Here is a 20,680-nt window from a genome sequence, read left to right on the forward strand (position 1 = left end):
AGACATACGCAGGAACACAAGCCCGCTCAGACTTCATACAGCGGCTAATGAAATGTGCATTTCTTGACTGCAAGTATTACATCAATAGTCTACTTACAAGTTTTTCACACCTCATTTAAATCTTAGCTATAAGTCCCACACTCAACATTTCGTTTTGCCAGTTATTAGACTATTAGTTTAAACTCTAAGAAACTAAAAAAAAAACAATCAGTCAATTATTAAAAAAATGTTGTTTAGTTTTGTTTCAAGAAGGCGATATTTTGATATTTCTAGTATTTTTTTACTTACTTTTCAGTATATTTTAATGAAATTCCTGCTTGTTAAAGGTCAGTTTGGAAAAACTGCGACTGTTCGTGATAAACAAGAGTCCGGAATATTTTTTTTTTTTTTTACATTGAACCCATCATCAGCCCACATTTATATTTTGCCATGTGATTACCAACAGTATGAAGTAGTTGTGGAAATATGTTGAAAATTTAAATCAAAATAATAATTAGTATTTTGAAAAAGATTATCAATGAAAATGAAATGTCGTGTGACGAGGGCCTCCCGTCGGGTAGACCGTTCGCCTGGTGCAAGTCTTTCAATTTTACGCCACTTCGGCGACTTTCGCGTCGATGAGGATGAAATGATGATGATTAGGACAACACAACACCCAGTCCCTGAGCGGAGAAAATCTCCGACGCAGTCGGGAATCGAACCCGGGCCTTTTGGATTGACAGTCTGTCGCGCTGACCACTCAGCTAGCAGGGGCGGACGATTATTAATTAGAAGCTATGTTTTGTTGTGTTTCCCTGGAAAGAGGATGAAAAATGCTGCAAAATGATAACTTTCCCAGCTCTCTAGCTCAATTAGAGCAGCTGCTAGAGCAGTTTAAAAAAAGTCCGTTCACACATTTTTGGCTGGTTTTTGAAAAGTTTACGTAGCCATATTTCAGGAATAGTTTGAGATAAAAAATTGAAATTTGGAATTTTTCTTTGTCTCAGTACCCACTGTAAGTATACCAAATTTTAGCAAAATGTAAGAGGCTGACGAAAAATAGGTGTGTTTATTTGACATGGAATCACCCAGTACCAAAATCTCGATCGTTTGGAAGATATGAAACCTTCGTTCAAAACGCCCTGTATCTGCAAGAGCAAGGCAGAATCTTATCATGGTGTTATCCCCATTCTGTCCGCAGGTGCCATCGGAAAAGAAATACAGATTTTTAACATTTGATAGAATATTAGTGTCAATGTATTTCAATAGCATGCTGCATATCTCATTGGCTCCTTTGTGGGTTACTCCTTCGTGGTACAGGAATATTTCTTATTTCATTGTTTTTAGGTTTATTATCCCAAAACAGTTCACCCAAAGTTGCCTTAAGTAAAATATGTCCTGAACTAGGATCGCTGGAATCGGGAGATTTTGTATAAAATCAAATGAAAGTGTGACTGTGTCTTCACATTCCGCACCTAACTTGGTGATGCTTCGAAGTTTGTTGTAAAATTTCTTGGCTTGTCTTTTCTGGGTAGTAAGTCCAGCAAGAGCAGCCTCTTTAGCTGTCTCACCAACTGTAATGAAAACATGTCATGAAAATATCTAAGACAAAACTAAAATTTAAAATCCAAATCTTTTGTGGCACAGTGGGTAATGCTGGTGGGGAATTACGAAATATGATCGTGTATTTTAGAACAAGCTTTGGCAGAAATCGTGTTCTTCTTGAGAATTTTACCTCGTTTATGCTGAGGTGATTTACCCTCTATTAGGAGATCAGCGTGGAGGGTAAAAATGGTAGAGGGAGACCAAGAGATGAATACACTAAGCAGATTCAGAAGGATGTGGGTTGCAGTAGGTACTGGGAGATGAAGAAGCTTGCACAGGACAGAGTAGCATGGAGAGCTGCATCAAACCAGTCTCAGGACTGAAGACAACAACAACAACAGGGGATCAATAAGCCTTCGAACCCTGTCCTCAGTAATGCCTTAGAATGAATTAAACGCTTTCTTACATACCCTTTTCTTTTTTCCTCTGTATAGTAGGAAATATTCGAAACTGGCTGCTGTTTCTCTAGGCTGTTCAGAACGAGGCCTACGGTGGTTAATGGTGTGTTTTTCAATCAGTAGTTGTAAGAAAATATCTTGCTCTTCTTTTGATTTCAACTGATTCAAATTAGCAACAAATTCAGATTTTTCATCATCACAAAACATAGTAAAGCATTGTAATTTACAGTTACAATCTGCACCAGTTTTTCTGGATGGGATGAGACGCCCTTTCCAGTTGATGTATTCAACCCCACGAACTTTAGAGGTTCTAATGACGTTTCTTAGATGTTTTTCTTCATTTCTCCTCCACTTCTTAGGAGCTGTTTCGTGGTCACTTTCCTCGTTGTGGTAGTCACAGACGTGTTGAACATAGAACAGGAAATGTTAAGCACGAACTTGGAACGCGTTGAAAACAACAAAACAAAGACTTCGATAGGAACAGCTGTCTAGGCTGGTAAGCACATGTCACATGCTCGGTGAAAGGGGCTTGCGATCTAGCGGTGGGAGCAGAAACCACGTCACTCACTGACTCGTGTTTTTTCTGCACCCAGCGTTCGAAAAAGACGCCCTGTATCTACGGATCTACTCAACAGACTAACGTGGTTCTTGCACTCAACACGCATCTTGCCTTTCTCAGCATCTTTTCATCGAAAACGATTTTTCGCATTTTTTTGACTGGGATGGTTTCTGAATTCACGGATTCAAATAGTGCATGCACTAGCTTGCCACAGGTGAGACTATATTTGCAGTTAGTTTGCTAGCAACTTAAATTAGTGACGATGAGATGGCAGTGTCTGGCCACATCACCCAACCTTTGTTCATTCTACTGCCCTGTGGCGAGGCTTTTAGTCATGATGCAACAAATTTCAGTGCAGACCCACCTTCACCCACTGTAGACTGCAGACAGTGCTCCACACCTATCTGTAATTATAGTCTTGCAGTACAGATAAATGGACTTCATTCATCGGCGTCACTCCTTCCTCTCTTCGTTTCTGCTGAATAGGCGTCACCAGGAAAGTTCTGGGGAAACAACTGCCGTTTCAAATTTTTGCAGTCACGTTCCTCTACCAGTTACTATGTTGAATACATATTTTGACTCCCAGAATTAAATTTGTAATGCACGTGTTGACAGAATGGCAGTGTGTAACTTTCTTTCACGAAGTCAAGAGTGTGGTATTCATCAACTGCGTACCTTCATCACGTTAGGCCTTAGGAAGGACCACCGACGCATTCGCATGAGTACAAGCTGCTGGGAAGTTTCAAATCAGCGCACACTCGCAACAGAGCGATGATACATTCTGGGTATAAGTTAATTTGTTCGGCGACTGACTTCCTCGAAGAAGAAAAAGAAAAAAATTAAAATCATGGGAGCGGAACCAACAGAATACTCAGTGTCAAACGGCATTACTCAGATCATTGATTCCACCATCAAACTCGCTTTGAAATGATATCAAATTGCCACCCTCATGACATTCAATCTCTTGTCTGGCAAAGAATAAATCCTGTCCAGAATATGCTAATGCATAATTACATACTCCTGAAACTTGCGACGTCAGAGTAGATGTTGGTGTCACAGGTGTTACTTAGGTGTACTATATCCATTTAGAGCTTGACAATATTAGCCTGATGCAAATTCAGTCAACTAGCTCTTAATGTAGAGAAATGCAGACTTGTGCACTTCAGAAGACATAAGAGTGCGGTACACCTTGACTGACGTTCTGGTGAGTGACAAGTGGCGTCAGCTGTATCAGAAAAATATATGCGACTATCAAAATGAAGCGGAGCAACTGCCTACAATCAGTTGCAGGTAGGCTACGATTCATTAGTAAGATACTGGGAATCTGCAGTCTGCCTGCAAAAGGACGAAACGCCTTTAGGCTCGTACTTGAAAACTGCTTAATCCTCACAGTACCGAGGGATGGGGTGTACTTTACGCCCACCCTTCGAAAATTTTGTAATCTAGTAACGTGCTTTATATTTTAAAATTTTAAAATTGTTTATTGTTTATCATGATTTCTTATACCAGATAACGTAATTGTTTTAATTTTTTGAGAAAAACTTAACCCAAAAATTTAATTCTTAGTACTGAATGTGACTTTTTTCAGGACACTTCTTACATATCTATATATCTTTAAGAAGTATGTTATGAATAAAAGTCAATAATAATTAAAGAAAATTCTTTTGTAGAGGTCATAAATCCCCCTCCCCCCCCCCCCCCAAGTCAAGGCGAATTTGATGGCCAAGACATCACATGAATTCACTATCATGTTCCTCAAACCGTTGCAGCACGATTCTGACCTTGTGACACAGACAGTTATCCTGATGGAAAAAGCCATTGATGTTGAGGAGGACATGAAGCGTAAGGGGTTGCAGGTGGTCTCTGGTGACTTCCGCAGCTGTTGTGGTGCCTTCGATTATCACTGCAGCTCCCACGTCCCCCATAACACAACACTGCTGGTGCGCTGCACGTCTCGAGTAGCCGTTGTCCTGGATGACGATGTATCTGAACACGACCATCGACCTGGTTTAACAAGCAACGCGATTCATCTGACCAGGCGGCACGATTCCATTGAACTGCTGTCCGATCTCAGCGATCCCGCGCACAGTACAATCGTAACTGACGATCAACATGGGGACATGTAGTGGTCCTCTGCTGTTCAACAGTGTGCTCCGAAACACTTGTGCCTGTGATATCACCGTACTCTGTCGTCAGATCTGCCATAGATTACCGCCTATCCAGCTTTAGACAGTGGGCAAGCCTTCTCCTCTTATTTTCTGTGATGAAGTATGGACGTCCAACTTCTTGTCACCTATTCGTGATTTCGTCATCCACTTTCTACAGATGCTCAAGACAACAGCCGGCTATCTTCACCATTTCGGACATACTCATCCCACCCGCCGTGCCACACCAACTTGACCTTTTAGAACTCGCTTATGGCACCGAATTTCTCCAGTTGCACCGTTTATCTCCGCTAGAATGGTTCCCCATCCGTCTCTGCTCCTCTCAGACACTTCCCTTACCACATCATGTGTTCTCAACGTCACGAGTCAGTATTCAGTCACAATATTTTGACTCGTCAGTGTATATAGGGTCTTTCATATGTTATGCCATTTTTAAAAAAAATGCAATAATTAAGTAAAAAATCCAACGAAATAAAAAAAATCTTTTTTATTTTCCTTTTACATACTGCCCCACTGAAGCGTGGAAAATTATCATACATATTTCTACTTCCCCTGTTTCAGTAGGCAGTTACTCGCTCTATGAAATTTGTGATGACCCTTTCACAGACATCTCTGTTGATGCCGTTGATGATACGATAACTTCTTCCTTTAAGTTGGAGAACTATTGGTGGTTTCTCCGTTGGACTCCACATAATCTCATAAAAGGAAATTAATGGAGTAAGACCCCAAGTCGCTACGAAATGAGGTCACAGACAGGGGATTTTTTATGAAGCAAGGTTATTGTGTAGCGGAATGTGTTACCCCATTCTGCTGAAACTGCACGTTGGCTATATCCACTATAGAAGTTGTTTCTGACCACGACAACGCTCACCGTTTTACTGCATTGCCGTCGAAAAGGAGGAGCCCTGAGCACACCACCTACCGTAACTTACACCAATTATGGTTCAAAGGCGAAGTATGAGGCTCTCTTGGATCACCCTAGGTTTTTATTGACCCTAAATACGGCAGTTTTGTCGGTCAACGAATCCGCACAAATGAAAATGTGCCTCGTGACTATAGATCACACTTTTTGCAAAATTGTTGTCCGCTTCTTGTTTTGGGAGAATCCATTCGACGAAATTTCTCCGTTTCAAGTGGGTTTAAGATATTGCGTCAATTGAATCTTGCATGGTTGCACATAAAGATCCTTTTTTCTAAATTCTTTGCAAAGAGGCTGTCGAAGTTCCCAGTTGATAAGCAACTTCAGCCACACTGCCCTGCACTAATGCAACATTTTATTCCGTACGAAATTTTGTGGCTGCAAAGGACCCGGTTTCCTCGAATTTCTTTGCCAAGCGCAAAGGTGTTGGTGCTATAGGAACACGATTACGTTCGAAGATCCCACGAATTCTACAAACAGTCCCTGCATAGCACCCCTTGGTCCTGTAGTGGGTTTTCACAATGATAACACGTCACTCCTTTGTGACCCGCTCCATTACAACAGAGATCCTGAAATACACAAACAACAATTGATCAAGTAATCGGAATGACAGACGATATTAAAAGTAATAAATACAGTGCTGTTAACTTGAAAACAAATTTTTACCACTCAGTTTTAAAAGTGCGTAATATACGATAGACATTGTACAAAGGATAACAGCGTTGTTCAAAGGCTTGATCGACTGGCGAAAAAGTGTACCAGTGAGATGATAAATCTTAACCAGCAGGCACGGGTACCTAATGAGAAACCCTACATCGAAATTAAAAGGAGAGACTACCGCAATGGTAACTTACCTCCCATCACGTCTATGGTAGCAAAATTGCAAATACAGCAGAAACTTTGTAGTCACAGTGGCTCGCCTTAATGACAGGAGATTCTGGCAGCATCTCCACCTCCTCAACAAGATCCCACCTTCTTCATTAGAATGCTGTCGTAAGGAAAATGTTAAGAAGATTGTTTTCATTTGCAACAGAAGTCACCGTCAGTGAAACCACGATACTATTAAAGCGTGTGACATTTCTTGGCATTGCATTACCAGTGAACCTTCAAACCCTTTTTCTGAAGGGTGACCTGAAAGTGTATAAATTCCTATACGATTTTATAGCACAAAGACAAATACGAAGTGTATTCGGAAATTAAAGTCCGATTAGGCGCGAAATGAAACCCACTGTAAAAATCCGATGAAGTTTTGTACAGATGTGTTGGGCAGGGTCTTTAGTGTGCCTGTCGATCGCTTCACGTCGCTCTTTTCAGTTCAGAGCGCAAAGTGATCACGTAGAAATGCCTACAGCAACAGGGTCTCCCGCCAAGTATGTGGATCTGCTGAGAGATTTCGCCCCAAGCTATGCAGCCCACATAACATAAATCCCTTGCATTTCTTTCTTAAAGACAGTTTTCAACCGCATTCTGCAGGGACAATGAAGACGCTCCTGCAGTGTTTACGATGGGAAGTGTTTGATCACCCATAATACAGCCTTAAATTGGTTCCCTCCGTTGTTCATCTCTGCTCACGTGAGCCGCTAGCTTTGAAGGCAACATATTGGCACAAACAACGAAAGGCAGACCAGCTTAGGGAATTGGCAGAAAGCACAGGCTGTGATGACGGTACTGGAAAGTCTGTACAATGCCACGACAGGTGTCTAAGTCGGAGCGGCAACTATTTAAAGAGGTAGCTGCAAGGTGTGGCTAACTGTTGCGTATAAAAAAAAAATTAATTTTCCCTGTGGTTTTCATTTCGCAACTGATCGGACTTTACTTTCCGAACAGCCATCGTAATAATACATGAAAACCACTCATTTTTATTTTTTTATAGTATAGTAAATAAGTTTGCTTTATGTTATCAATCCTCCATTTACACACATCAAAAAAAGTTTTGCATCACCTCGGTTCTGAGAGTTCCGGAACCTGTACACAAAATTGGAATAGTGATCAACATAAACATCATTTCTGACCTTTTTATTGCTCATGAAAACCACACATTGCTTGTTGTTCCACCATACAGCCAGACCTTCAGAGGTGTGCTCCACATTGCTGTACACACAGGTAACTCTAATACCCAGTAGCACGTCCTCTTGCATTGATACATGCCTGTATTCGTCGTAGCATACTATCCACAAGTTCATCAAGGCACTGTTGTCCCACATTCTCCTACTCCTCAATGGCGATTCGGCTTAGATCCCCCCCTCAGAGTGCTTGGAGATCCCTCAGAGTGGTTGGTGGGTCACGTCGTCCATAAACAGTCCTTTTCAATCTATCTCAGTCATGTTTGATAGGATTCATGCCTGGAGAACATGCTGGCCACTCTAGTCGAGCGATGTCGTCATTCTGAAGGGAGTCATTCAAAAGATGTGCACGACGGGGCACGAATTGCCGTCCATGAAGACGAATGCCTCGCCAATATGTTGCCGATGTAAGTTGCACGATCGGTCGGAGGATGGCATTCAGGTATCGTACAACCGTTACAGCGCCTTCCATGACCACCAGCGGCGTGCGTCGGTCCCACATAATGCCACCCCAAAACAGCAGGGAACCTCCACCTTGCTGCACTCGCTCGACAGTGTGTCTAAGGCGTTAAAACTGACCAGCTTGCCTCCAAACACATCTCCAACGATTGTCTGGTTGAAGGCATATGCGACACTTACCAGTGAAGAGAACGTGATGCCAATCCTAAGAGGTCCATTCGGTATGTTGTTGGGCCCATCTGTGCCTCACTGCGTGGAGTCGTGCTTGCAAAGATGGACCTTGTCACGCACGTCGGGAGTGAAGTTGTGCATCATGCATCCTATTGCGCACAGTTTGAGTCGTAACACGACGTCCCGTGGCTGCACGAAAAGCATGATTCAACATGGCGGCGTTGCTGTCAGGGTACCTCCGATCCATAATCGGTAGGTAGCGGTCATCGACTGCAGTAGTAGCCCTTGGGCGGCCTGTGGGAGGCATGTCATCGACAGTTGCTGTCTCTCTCTATCTCCTCCATGTCCGAACAACATCGCTTTGGTTCAGTCCGAGACTCCTGGACACTTCCCTTGTTGAGAGCCCTTCCTGGCACAAAGTAACAATGCAGACGCGCTCGAACCGCGGTATTGACCGTCTAGGCACGGCTGAACTACAGACAACACGAGCCGTGTACCTCCTTCCTGCTGGAATGACTGGAAGTGATGGGCTGGCGGATCCCATCCGTCTAATAGGCGCTGCAGAATATCCACAGTCAACGTCTATCTTCAGGAGTTCTGGGAAACGGGTTTATTCAAAACTTTTTTTGATGTGTGTATATTAATGAATGTATGTTAATTTTCGTGGATCATCGACTTAATTTCAGGTAAAATGAATATAACAATTAATTGTTGTTATAATGTAAACAATATAAACGTCACATGGCATTGTTGGTTGGGTTTCAGCCGTCTGTCGGAAAAGATTTCTTCCTCAGTGCACAGTGTCCCCTCTTCCTAATGATATGTGAAGGTTTGATGGTAGCAGGAATAAAATACAGGGACCGAAAGGTTATTTAGAACTTGCACAGAAACTATACTGCAGTTCTAAGAGGCAAAGGACGTGAAAGGGAAGCCAAGTTGCGAAGGGAGTGAGACAGGGTTGTAGCCTGTCCCCGACACTATTCGGTCTGCACATTGAGTAAACTGTGAAGGAAAACCAAAGAGAAATTTGGAAAGGGAATTAAAATTTGCGATTTGCAAATGACGTTGTAATTCTGTCAGACACGGCTCAAGACTTGAAGGAGCAGTTGAACGGAATGGGTAGTGTCTTGAAATGAGATAATAACGGATTGTAGTCGAATTAAATGAGGCGAAGTTGAGGGAACTAGATTTGGAGATGGTTTTTGCTATTCAGACAGCAAAATAATTGATAATGGCTGGAGTAGGGAAGATACAGAATGCAGACTGGCAATAGCAATAAAGCATTTCTGAGAAACAGGAATTTTGTTAGAATCTAATATCAGAAGAAGTGTTAGGAAGTCTATTCTGAAGATATTTGTCTGAAATGTAGTCTTTTACGGAAGATAGAAGTGGACAATTAGCAGTTCAGACAAGAAGGGAATAGAAGCTTTTGAAATGTGGTTCTGAGAAGAATGCTAATGGTTAGATGCGTAGATCGAATAACAAATGAGGAGGCACTGTATCGAACTGGGGAAAAAAGAAGTTTTTGGCATAATTTTTTACGAAATGAAGGAATGTGTTGAAAGGGCACTTCCTGAGTAACTGTTAGTTTGGTAATGGAAGGAAGTGTGGTGAGTAAAAGTTGTAGGGGGAGGGGGAGACCTCGGGAAACAATGCTTCGTTGTGAGAGATGAGATGCCCTCACTGGGTGGACTAGTTGCATCAAAGGAGTTTTCGGACTGAAGACGACACATGGGGGTGATACGTGAGGGTAATGGATGCGTGTATAGTGTGATGTTATGTCTATGTTGTTACAATGACACTTCCTTCCTTGTGATCAGAAGATGTCTCCTTTCACGTCATTACGACTTGCCGTGCAAATGATCCATGTAACTAACTAAGTGAAAGGTTTCAGGCACTTGCACAATCAGTGTTAAAAAATCAGTCTGATGCTAGGTGTATGGGTGATGTTCAAAATCCATTAATAAATTAAAGAACTTGAAGAACCGTCTTTCAGGGCAGACACTACAGATATTCTTTATCCCGCTATTCCATAGAGATCGTTCTGATAAAATTGGGCAAATAAACGGATCGAAATGATTTATTAGAAGCAGTAATTTTCCCATCCTCCGTGTTTGAATCAAATGGGATGAAGCCCTGGTATACATACTGGTGTGCAAAACTTACAAACGGCAGCCGATAAAACAAACTTAAAACTGCATTGTGTTAACACATTCTTCTGTCGAAAGACAACAGAAACGAACAGAAGGAAAATAACTTTTCTTTTATGGCCCAAAAATTCAGCAGAGCGTGTAGGAGACAACGGATTTTTGTTATGCATTCACTTTTAATACATTATTTTACACGAAACCGTTGAAAATGAAAATAACAAAGTTGTGTTACGATCTAAAAATTGAAGCGAACGTGTCATACATTAGAAATGAATACGTACTTTTACAGAGATACGTTCAAAATTAAAATTACGCTTTCGTTTTACGACCTAATAACTTGAATGAGTAGCAGATAAAAAACACGTACGGTTTTAATACATGAATCTATAGGAAAACGTAAGAAATGAAAATGAAATAGGTATTTCGGTGCACGAACTAATAACTAAATACAGACGAACAAACACAGAACTGGATTTGCTATTACATAATTTTACAGACTAGTGTGGAAAAATAAAATTTGTTTTTTAATCTAATAGTTAACGTTTAAAGTACGAGGGCTATCCACAAAGTACATTACATTTTGGAATTAAAAATAAATAAAGTATTGGAATTTTTTTATTACATACTGATGAAAGCCACACTTAAATACTACTTTTCTACATAGTTGCCATTTAAATTAAGGCACTTATCTTAGCGATGGACGAGGCTGGAAATTCCTTCGTCGTAAAATTCGGCCGCCTGCGCCTTCAACCACGTGGTTACCTCTTCGTGAAGCTGTGCGTCGTCATCAAAACGCTGCATAGCCAACCACTTCTTCATTGCTGGGATTAAGTGGAAGTCGCTCGGTGTCTAGTCGGGACTGTACCGCGAATGAGGAAACAACTCCCACTTTAAAAGATTCGAGAACTTCACGAGTGGCATTTGCCGTGTGGGCCCGGGCGTTGTCGTGAATCGGCAAGATCTTTGAGCCCAACTTTCCCCTGCGCTTGTTTTGTATTGCTCTTCTGCGGTTGTGCAGAGTTTGGCAATACCTTTGAGAGTTTATTGTGGTGCCTCTTTCCAGGAAATCCACAAAAATCACACGTTTTCTGTCCCAAAAGAGGTAACCACGTGGTTGAAGGCGCAGGCGGCTGAATTTTACGACGAAGGAATTTCCAGCCTCGTCCATCGCTAAGATAAGTGCCTTAATTTAAATAGCGACTATGTAGAAAAGTAGTATTTACGTGTGGCTTTCATTTCTATATAATTTTTAAAAAATCCAATACTTTATTTATTTTTAATTCCAAAACGTAAAGTACTTTGTGGATAGCCCTCGTATTAGTGTCTGTGTAGCTAGATGTTGCATAATAAGTGTACACAATATCTTTAACCCATGTAAGTTCTGAACAGTTTTGTACTGGAGCTACTGCTGTCACCATAGCTCTTTCTAACGGTATTAGCGAAGCTTTTACGTATTTATCGACAGAACTGAACTATGATATTTATTAACACATCTTCCTGTGAGCGTACTCTCCGATAACGTTTATTTCCGCGATGACTAAATATTCTAAGAGCAATGTCAACATTCTGAATCACGGACCGTAACCTATCTTTTCGTAAAAATTTACTCATTTACACTGCTATATCACTAATCGCAGATATCAAAAGTTCGAAATGTACACATTTACTAGGGAAGGAAGGCGTACAAGTTGTTGAGTACTGGGAGAAATGTTTCGAATCTACATTTTTCCCTTCCAGTCAGAAAACTTCTTCAGACTCCGCTTCTTCATCATGAAGTTTGCGTCTTCGTGATATTTTATAGGTACATTTATAATCTGTATCAGCCAAAATCTCCATGGATCTATTTTCATAATAGTCGAACATGCCACAAATAGATGCAATAAATCCTACAGGTGATTCATATAATTCATGCACTATTTTAGTATCAATATTTACTCTTTGCAATTCCAGATTTACACTATTCAATCTCTGGAGTATGCCCTTCCAAACTACCGTCGTGAATACTGTTTCTAGTCTGCTGACCGAGCGAGGTGGCGCAGTGGTTAGACACTGGACTCGCATTCGGGAACACGATTTGGGTTTTCCGTGATTTCCCTAAATCGCTCCAGGCAAATGCCGGGATGGTTCCTTTGAAAGGACACGGCCGATTTCCTTCCCCATCCTTCCCTAAACCGATGAGACCGATGACTTCGCTGTCTGGTCTCCTTCCCCAAAACAACCCAACCCATCCCTAGTCTGCTGAGTTGATACAATAGAGCTAAAGTCTCATTTCGCACGTGTGGTTGTTCAAACGTAACATTGGCAATATGTGTGAGGTCATTGATAAGCTCTCCCAGTTTCATATAGACTTACACACGCTTCCTCTCTTGCTGACCAACGTATTTTTGATAAACGTTTTACCGTTTTGCTTCCTGGTTTCATAGGAGAAAGAAAGAAATTTATCCCAGCGCTGTGTAGAAGCAGAGAAAAAATTATAAAGGTTTTGCACTACACTGAAAAATGAACATGCTTCCCGACAATAGCTTGCAGCACTTCTAAGAATGTGCTGCGCAGGGCGCGTAATGCGCTTTCGGATTTCATTCTTTAATGCTTGCCCGCAAACCAGTTCCTGATATGTTGCTTGTCATATGACTGGCCTCTACAGTCAGTAATAGCAATGGAATTTGTAGACATGACTTTTAGTACGGCCTCAGATAAGTTTTCGGACTTGTGTTCCGGGTTTGGTAAAAACTGAAGGAAACATTCAGAAGGTTTACCGTTCTCGTTCACATATCTTAGTATGATAGATAATTGATCAAGATGTGAAATGTCCGCAGTAAAATCTACTATTATAGAGAAATATTTGGCCTCTTTTGTTTCACTTATGATAAATTCTTTTTATTCGTTCAAATAAAAGCTCTATTATTTCATCACAGATTGTTGAAGAAAGATAACTTGTATGTCCCTGGATTTCCATATCGTTCAGTGTGCTCTGCGAGTAAAAGATAAACTCGGCTATAAGTTCAAGTTGACCATTATGTAATGAATAGAATCTTTCAACGTGTCCACGTAGCGGAAGTCCACGACTTGTTAGCTTCTTAACTGCCGCAAACATCCTTTTCAGCACACTGCTCCAGTACATTTTTTCTGTCTCAACATATGACTCGAAATGATTATCTATTGTTCCAAGTGACTTTTTCTTCTTAAGAGTGATAACTCAGAATTTTTGTGTTCAAGTGAATTTTCATGATGAGATAAAATATTAGAAATATTTTTCCAGTCTACAGTACCATTAGTAGCAATCGTGACCTCATCTCCGAACAATTTACATAGTGCACAAAAGACAGCACCGGTGCTACAGGAGTATACTAGAATATCACACAAAGATGATTCACCATTTAAAAGTTTGCGATAAAATACATTATTTTTGAGTGAATATTTGGTTTTTCGCCTATTGATGTTCTCGAACTAGAAAAATCACCGTTACAATTTTGATTAGTGCGCCACCTTGTCAGAGAATGTCGATTGTTCATTCATTGACACACCATTCTGCAGGATCATCACGAACGTGATAATTTCTTTTTGTAACGTCTAACTCGACACTTAGTCTTTCGTGAAACTCGAAATAAGGAACAATTTGCTTTTCTTCATTTTTAATTTTTGTTTCGCCTGTATTTACTTCTTTTACAACAGCTGCAGTGCCAGAAATATCATCCGTACTACTTGAACTCCAAGTCGAATCTGCAACATTTTTTTGCGAAAAATTTATCTCTTCTGCCAAGCGTTTGTAGAGTATTGGCTTCTTGTTCTCGCCTTTCCTTCGATAATTTCCGAAATGCCGCCCCACTTAATTTTGCATGTTTGCTTTTTTCACTATTATTCATGTTAAGGCACTTATAGAATTGTCAGCCAGACAGTCAGAACAAAAGAAAAAAATTGTAAAAGGAAAGAAAGAAAGACTATCCAGTTCCAATCGTACTACACTGCACATGAGCACAAAGGTTTTTCTTTAAACTCAGCACATGAGCACAAAGATTTTTCTTTTAAACACGAAGCGATGAACTCACCAATTCGGACTGCTCGACGTAGCTGTGCTATGAAAGAACGACAATGCAGAATAATTTAATTTCATTGCCGCCTGTTTCTCTGTTATCAGTGAACAGTAGAAGTACAGCTGCTGGCTGGAATTCGTCTCGTAAAGAAAACGGAACAATCCCTTTTTTGGCTTCTGTTTCCCGCGTCGCGGGAGATTTGGCTGGGACGCAAATATGTTCAGAATATTCTTGACACTGCCTTTCTAATTTAAAAAGCAAATAATATTTGCAATTTCGTTGCACTGGGGTGTACTGGATCGACTCTTATCCCACTTATCCTTATAACATTTTAGCAGTTTCTGTGGGCGGAGATGACAGACTAGGAAGTTTACATAGTCTTGTTGGCAGTTGATGTGGTGTGTTGTCATTTATGTGAACACTTGCTGTTATGTCTACCCGCAAATGCACCTTTTCTTCCAACATAAAATAAAAATAACCTTTCCTCGAAGAAAAAAAGCTTAGTTAAGAAGTTTAATACAAAATTTGCAATGCGAAGCACTGTTCGATTGCACGGAGTGGGAACTTTGATATCGTGCAGGCTGCAGCACAATAAATGAGACAAACGAAAAATAATTTCTTCTTCTTTTTTCGCCAAAAAAAGTAACTAAGTAAAAAATAAATAAAATTTTTAAACTGTTGTGAAGTGTATTTCACACGTTATTAGATATTCTGCTTATGTTCTTTTCGTATAAAAAAAAAAAAAAAATGGCTCTAAGCACTATGGGACTCAACTGCTGCGGTCATCAGTTCCCTAGAACTTAGCACTACTTAAACCTAACTAACCTAAGGACATCACACACATCCATGCCCGAGGCAGGATTCGAACCTGCGACCGTAGCAGTCGCACGGTTCCGGACTGCGCGCCTAGAACCGCGAGACCACCGCGGCCGGCCCTTTTCGTATAAATATGTGTTTAAAATGTAAAACATTCCTAGTATCAACGTGTTTCACTAAACACGTGTAATTAAATCAAAGCTCAGATATTGAAGACCACAGAGCTTTTACATTAATGACAGTAATAGAGGGTTGACTTGATACTTCCCCGTAATTTCTAGAAGAAATTTAAGTAGAGTCTGGTTTTACGTACTGAGGTCCACACATGCTAAAATATTTAAGAAACTGCTGATTAGTTTATCAGAGCTTTTCAGGGGTCCCGTTATTTCACGGGGAAAATATGGTTGGGTTAAGTCGAAGCCGACAACATTCTTGGAATAATAATGTTCAGACATTGTATTGTAGATTGCCGTCCTGACAGCTTACTTCAAAATATTTTGAACAGTCATGAAGATGATACCAGACAGGAACTGAATGTTAAATTTACATTCAGTCACGAAGTAAACTATGTATATTTCCGGGCTTGTATTGTCGAATGTCGTCCTTAAGGCTTATTTCAACTATCAAGTTTCTAGCAATATCAAAAAATTTTTTTAGTTTGTAAGCACAGTTATTTGAAAAAGTAAAAGGTTAAAATGAGTACAGCTCAAAAAATGCCCCCCCCCTCTTAAGGTGTCGCCCGTGCCTAGTGGGCCTACATGTAAATCCACTACTGATCGATGGAACGCAACGTACTGGTCGCTGGACAGAAACAGCCCCCCCATGCAGTCGTTTGGGCCTACATGTAAATCCACTACTGACCAATGGAACGCAACGTACTGGTCGCTGGACAGAAACAGCCCCCCCATGCAGTCGTTTGTCGTTGTGACACTGTGGATCATGAGATTGCGTGCCTTGCAGACCTGTTAAAAGTGGTTGCACTTGCTCCCGCTATTTGACGTGGGTCGCTCCTTGAGCGTTGCACAATGTAGCGGTCATCTGCTGCTGTAGTAGACATCCTCTCCTTCGGGCAGCAGTCCCTGTAGTTCGAACCAGTGCTGTTAACCATAACAATAATGTCCTCCTTCCACTTTCCCGACGATTCTTCCCCGTGTCAAGTCATCCACGCTGTAATGAAGAACGCCACCACCAGCACAGCTGTTCGCCGTCTTTTCCCGCCCCCCTCCAGCTGACACGTTTGGCGCCACAGTCACGCTGACCGCACACCATGTGCCGCCCAGCTCTGTGCACGGCTAGGAGTGTTACTTTATCTATCTCGTCATAATGTTTCGGAGAACAGTGTTGTACAATAGAAATCTGCCATACATTTCACGATGCGTCTCATTGTATATAGGGTGAAAATTAATAAAACCGACAAACTGCGGGGACAGATTCCTAAAAATGGAGGAAAAAAGGTCCTATAAACGTGTGTCCAGAAATCTGTTGTTGCCACGGTAGATGGCACTGACGAACGAAAGTTGCTCTGACCACATGTCGCCTGTGCCTTGCGTATTTGAGGCTGTGTGATCGACGCAGCAGAATGGTCCGGTATTCGTGTCGGGAACAAGCCGAGAAGGTGTTTGTGTACGACCAAGTAGATGGAAACGGTCGAGAGGAGGCACGGTTGTACCAAAACAACTGCGGGTCCTTTCAGACGAACAAGTCTGCTGGCGGTGGCGGGCTGCGCGTACGCCAGATTTGGAGAGCCGGGTTCTACAGGATCCCGAGCACAAGCTCCGGGCACGTGGGCCGTCAACGCGGCGTAAGCCAGAGCAGGACTAGTGTATCCTGCACGACGGCCGCTGCCACCACTGTCACCTGCAGCACACAAGGAACACACACTGCGTAGTTAGAGGAACTACCATTCGTCAGCGCCGTCTACTGTGGCAGCGATTCATTACTGGACACATTTTCCTGCATTTCCAGTCAGGAATAGGTCCCTGCTTTATTCACGTGCACGCTGTGTGAGACCACAGGCTGAGCTGTGCGTTCCGCTTGTCGGCAGCTGCGGCTATTCCCCGGGAGGGAGCGGCACGAGACGGGCGTGGCCATGGAGTCGTGGCCGAGCTACAACGCCAACTTCAGCTTCTCGCTGCCGGCCGACCGCCGCGGGCCGGGCGCCTGCTTCCTCGTCATCACGGGATACGCGCTGGAGGCGCGCGGCAGCCGGCGCGTCATCGGTGCCGCCACCTGGAGGCCTGACGACCCAGGTGGGTGCGGCCCACAGTACAATTCCCTTCATGTTCAGTTACGACCAACTCCCGCCACACGACGCTCTTCTCTCATTGTTCCATTCCGGTTTTTTGTTGTTGATGTTAAGTATAATATGTGCGGCCCAAAATAAGTATAATATCTTCGGCCCAAAAATGCCCCTCTTCTTCCAGTGTGGCTGAGGTAAGCTAAAAGGTTGGACACCATCAAAGTATGGACTTGTTACTGTTTACGCATTCTAACGGGCATGTGACATTGACTAAACTCGATTTCGCCCGATCACCATCTTTCTCTCTCTCTCTCTCTCTCTCTCTCTCTGTCTCTCAGATCTTTATCAGCATTTGCCTCTCTTCCCTGGTCCGCTAGAGGCCAAGCGCAAGCGCTGTTCCTCCAGATTCTACTTTCGGTAGTATTTCAATAATTATCAAATTTTCAAATTTTGTAAAATACGAAGGTCATTCAATAATTAAATAGACAAATTGGTCCGGAGAAAAAAAGCTTTTATTTTTACAAAACAATACTTTCTCTACTTTTCAGCATAATCACCCTCAACATTTATGCACTTGTCCAAAAGGCTGCAAGCTTTTTTTCTATTCCGGCCCTAAAGAACTCTTTATCTTGATATTTGAACCAGTTTCCCACAATCTGTTTCACGTCCTCATTGTCCTGGAACCTCTTACCATGTAATGCCTCCTTCAGTGCACCAAACAAATGGAAATCACTAGGTGCTAAATCAGGACTGTAAGGTGATGAGGCAGTACATTCCAGCCCATTTTGTCGACAGTATGCGGTTTAGTTGAACAATATGAGGACGTGCATTGTCTTGCTGGATAATCACGCCTCTCCTCTGAGATCCACGTCATCTCTCTCTAGTTTAAAAGCATATCCGAGCAGTATTTGCTGTTCATTGTCCGCTGTTCTTCGAGATAATGACAAAAAACTGAACCTTCAACATCCCAAAACACTGTCAACATGACTTTCTGTGCTGATGCCTGGATTTTGATTTTTTTCTTAACACGTGATATGGTGTGCTTCAACTCCACGCTTTGTCTTCTTCACTCTGGCTCATAATAGTGAACCCAAGTTTCATCATAAGTTAAAATTTTGTTGAGGATGTGTTCACCTTCTCTTTCATTACCTTTCTTTAGCTCTGTGCACACCCTCAACCTTGTTGTGTTGCTGCATCAACTCCTTTGGGACCCGTCTTGCTTATGTTTTACGGTACTTCAGTTTGTCACAGGTAATGTTACGAACTGTACCAGTACTAACCACGGCGGTAGGCATGAACAATGTCATCGATTCGACTTTCAAGTTGTTTTGTTGTGGTCTTCAGCCCTGAGACTGGTTTGATGCAGCTCTCCGTGCTAGTCTATCCTGTGCAAGCCTCTTCATCTTCCAGTACCTACTGCAGCCTACATACTTCTGAATCTGCTTAGTGTATTCATCTCTCAGTCTCCCACTACGATTTTTACCTTCCACGCCTCCCTCCAGCACTAAATTGGTGATCCCTTGATGCCTCAGAACATGTCCTACCAACCGATCCCTTCTTCTAGTCAAGTTTTGCCACAAACTCCTCTTCTCCCCAATTCTATTGTACACCCCCTCATTAGTTATGTGATCTACCCATCCAATCTTCATCATTCTTGTGTAACAACACATTTCGAAAGCTTCTGTTCTCTTCTTGTCTGAACTATTTATCGTCCATGTTTCACTTCCATACATGGTAACACTCCATACAAATACTTTCAGAAACGACTTCCTGTCCCTGAAATCAATACTCAATGTTAACAAATTTCTCTTCTTCAGAAAGGCTTTCCTTGCCATTGCCAGTCTACATTTTATATCCTCTCTACTTCAACCATCATCAGTTATTTTGCTCCCCAAATAGCAAAACTCATTTACTACTTTAAGTGTCTCATTTCCTAATCTAATTCCCGCAGCATCGCCCGACTTAATTCGACTACATTCCATTATCCTCGTTTTGCATTTGTTGATGTTCATCTTATACCCTCCTTTCAAGACACTGTGCATTCCGTTCAATTGCTCTTCCAAATCCTTTGCTGTCTCTGATTGGCGAACCTCAAAGTTTTTATTTCTTCTCCATGGATTTTAATACCTACTCCGAACTTTTATTTTGTTTCCTTTACTGCTTGCTCAATACACAGATTGAATAGCATCGGAGAGAGGCTACAACCCTGTCTCACTCCCTTGCCAACCACTACTTCCCTTTCAGGCCCCTCGACTCTTATAACTGCCGTCTGCTTTCTGTACAAATTGTAAATAGCCTTTCGCTCCCTGTATTTTACCCCCGCCACCTTCAAATTTGAAAGAGAGTATTCCAGTCAACATTGTCAAAAGCTTTCTCTCAGTCTACAAATGCTAGAAATGTAGATTTGCCTTTCCTTAATCTTTCTTCTAAGATAAGTCGTAAGGCCAGTATTGCCTCACATGTTCCAACATTTCTATGGAATGCAAACTGATCTTCCCCGAGGTGCGCTTCTACGTTTTTCCATTCGTCTGTAAAGAATTCACGTTAGTACTTTGCAGCTGTGACTTATTAAACTGATAGTTCGGTAATTTTCACATCTGTCAACACCTGCTTTCTTTGGGATTGGAATTATTGTATTCTTCTTGAAGTCTGAGGGTATTTCGCCTGTCTCATACATCTTACTCACCAGATGGTAGTTTCGTCAGGACTCTCTCTCCCAAGGCTGTCAGTAGTTCTAATGGAATGTTGTCTACTCCCGGGACCTTGTTTCGACTTAGGTCTTTCAGTGCTCTGTCAAACTCTTCACGCAGTATCATATCTCCCATTTCATCTTCATCTACCTCCTCTTCCATTTCCATAAAACTGTCCTCAAGAACATCGCCCCTGTATAGACCCCTCTATATACTCCTTCCACCTTTCTGCTTTCCCTTCTTTGCTTAAAACTGGGTTTCCATCTGAGCTCTTGATATTCATGCAAGTGGTTCTCTTTTCTCCAAAGGTCTCTCTAATTTTTTTGTATGCCGTATCTATCTTACCCCTCATGAGATAAGCCCCTACATTTGTCCTCTAGCAATCCCTGCTTAGCCATTTTGCACTTCCTGGCCATCTCATTTTTGAGACATTTGT

General features: G+C 41.9%; 1 protein-coding gene across 1 annotated transcript in view; it reads left to right on the top strand.

The window, feature by feature from the left end:
- Positions 1-20,680, top strand: part of LOC126284568 (uncharacterized) — a 207,753-nt gene that overhangs the window by 170,001 nt on the left and 17,072 nt on the right. The window contains exon 3 of the mRNA XM_049983581.1: positions 17,360-17,564. Coding sequence (XP_049839538.1) covers positions 17,360-17,564 — 205 coding nt within the window. The remainder of the gene's footprint in view (positions 1-17,359; positions 17,565-20,680) is intronic.

Source organism: Schistocerca gregaria, chromosome 8 (assembly GCF_023897955.1).
Source record: "Schistocerca gregaria isolate iqSchGreg1 chromosome 8, iqSchGreg1.2, whole genome shotgun sequence".
Taxonomy (NCBI): domain Eukaryota; kingdom Metazoa; phylum Arthropoda; class Insecta; order Orthoptera; family Acrididae; genus Schistocerca; species Schistocerca gregaria.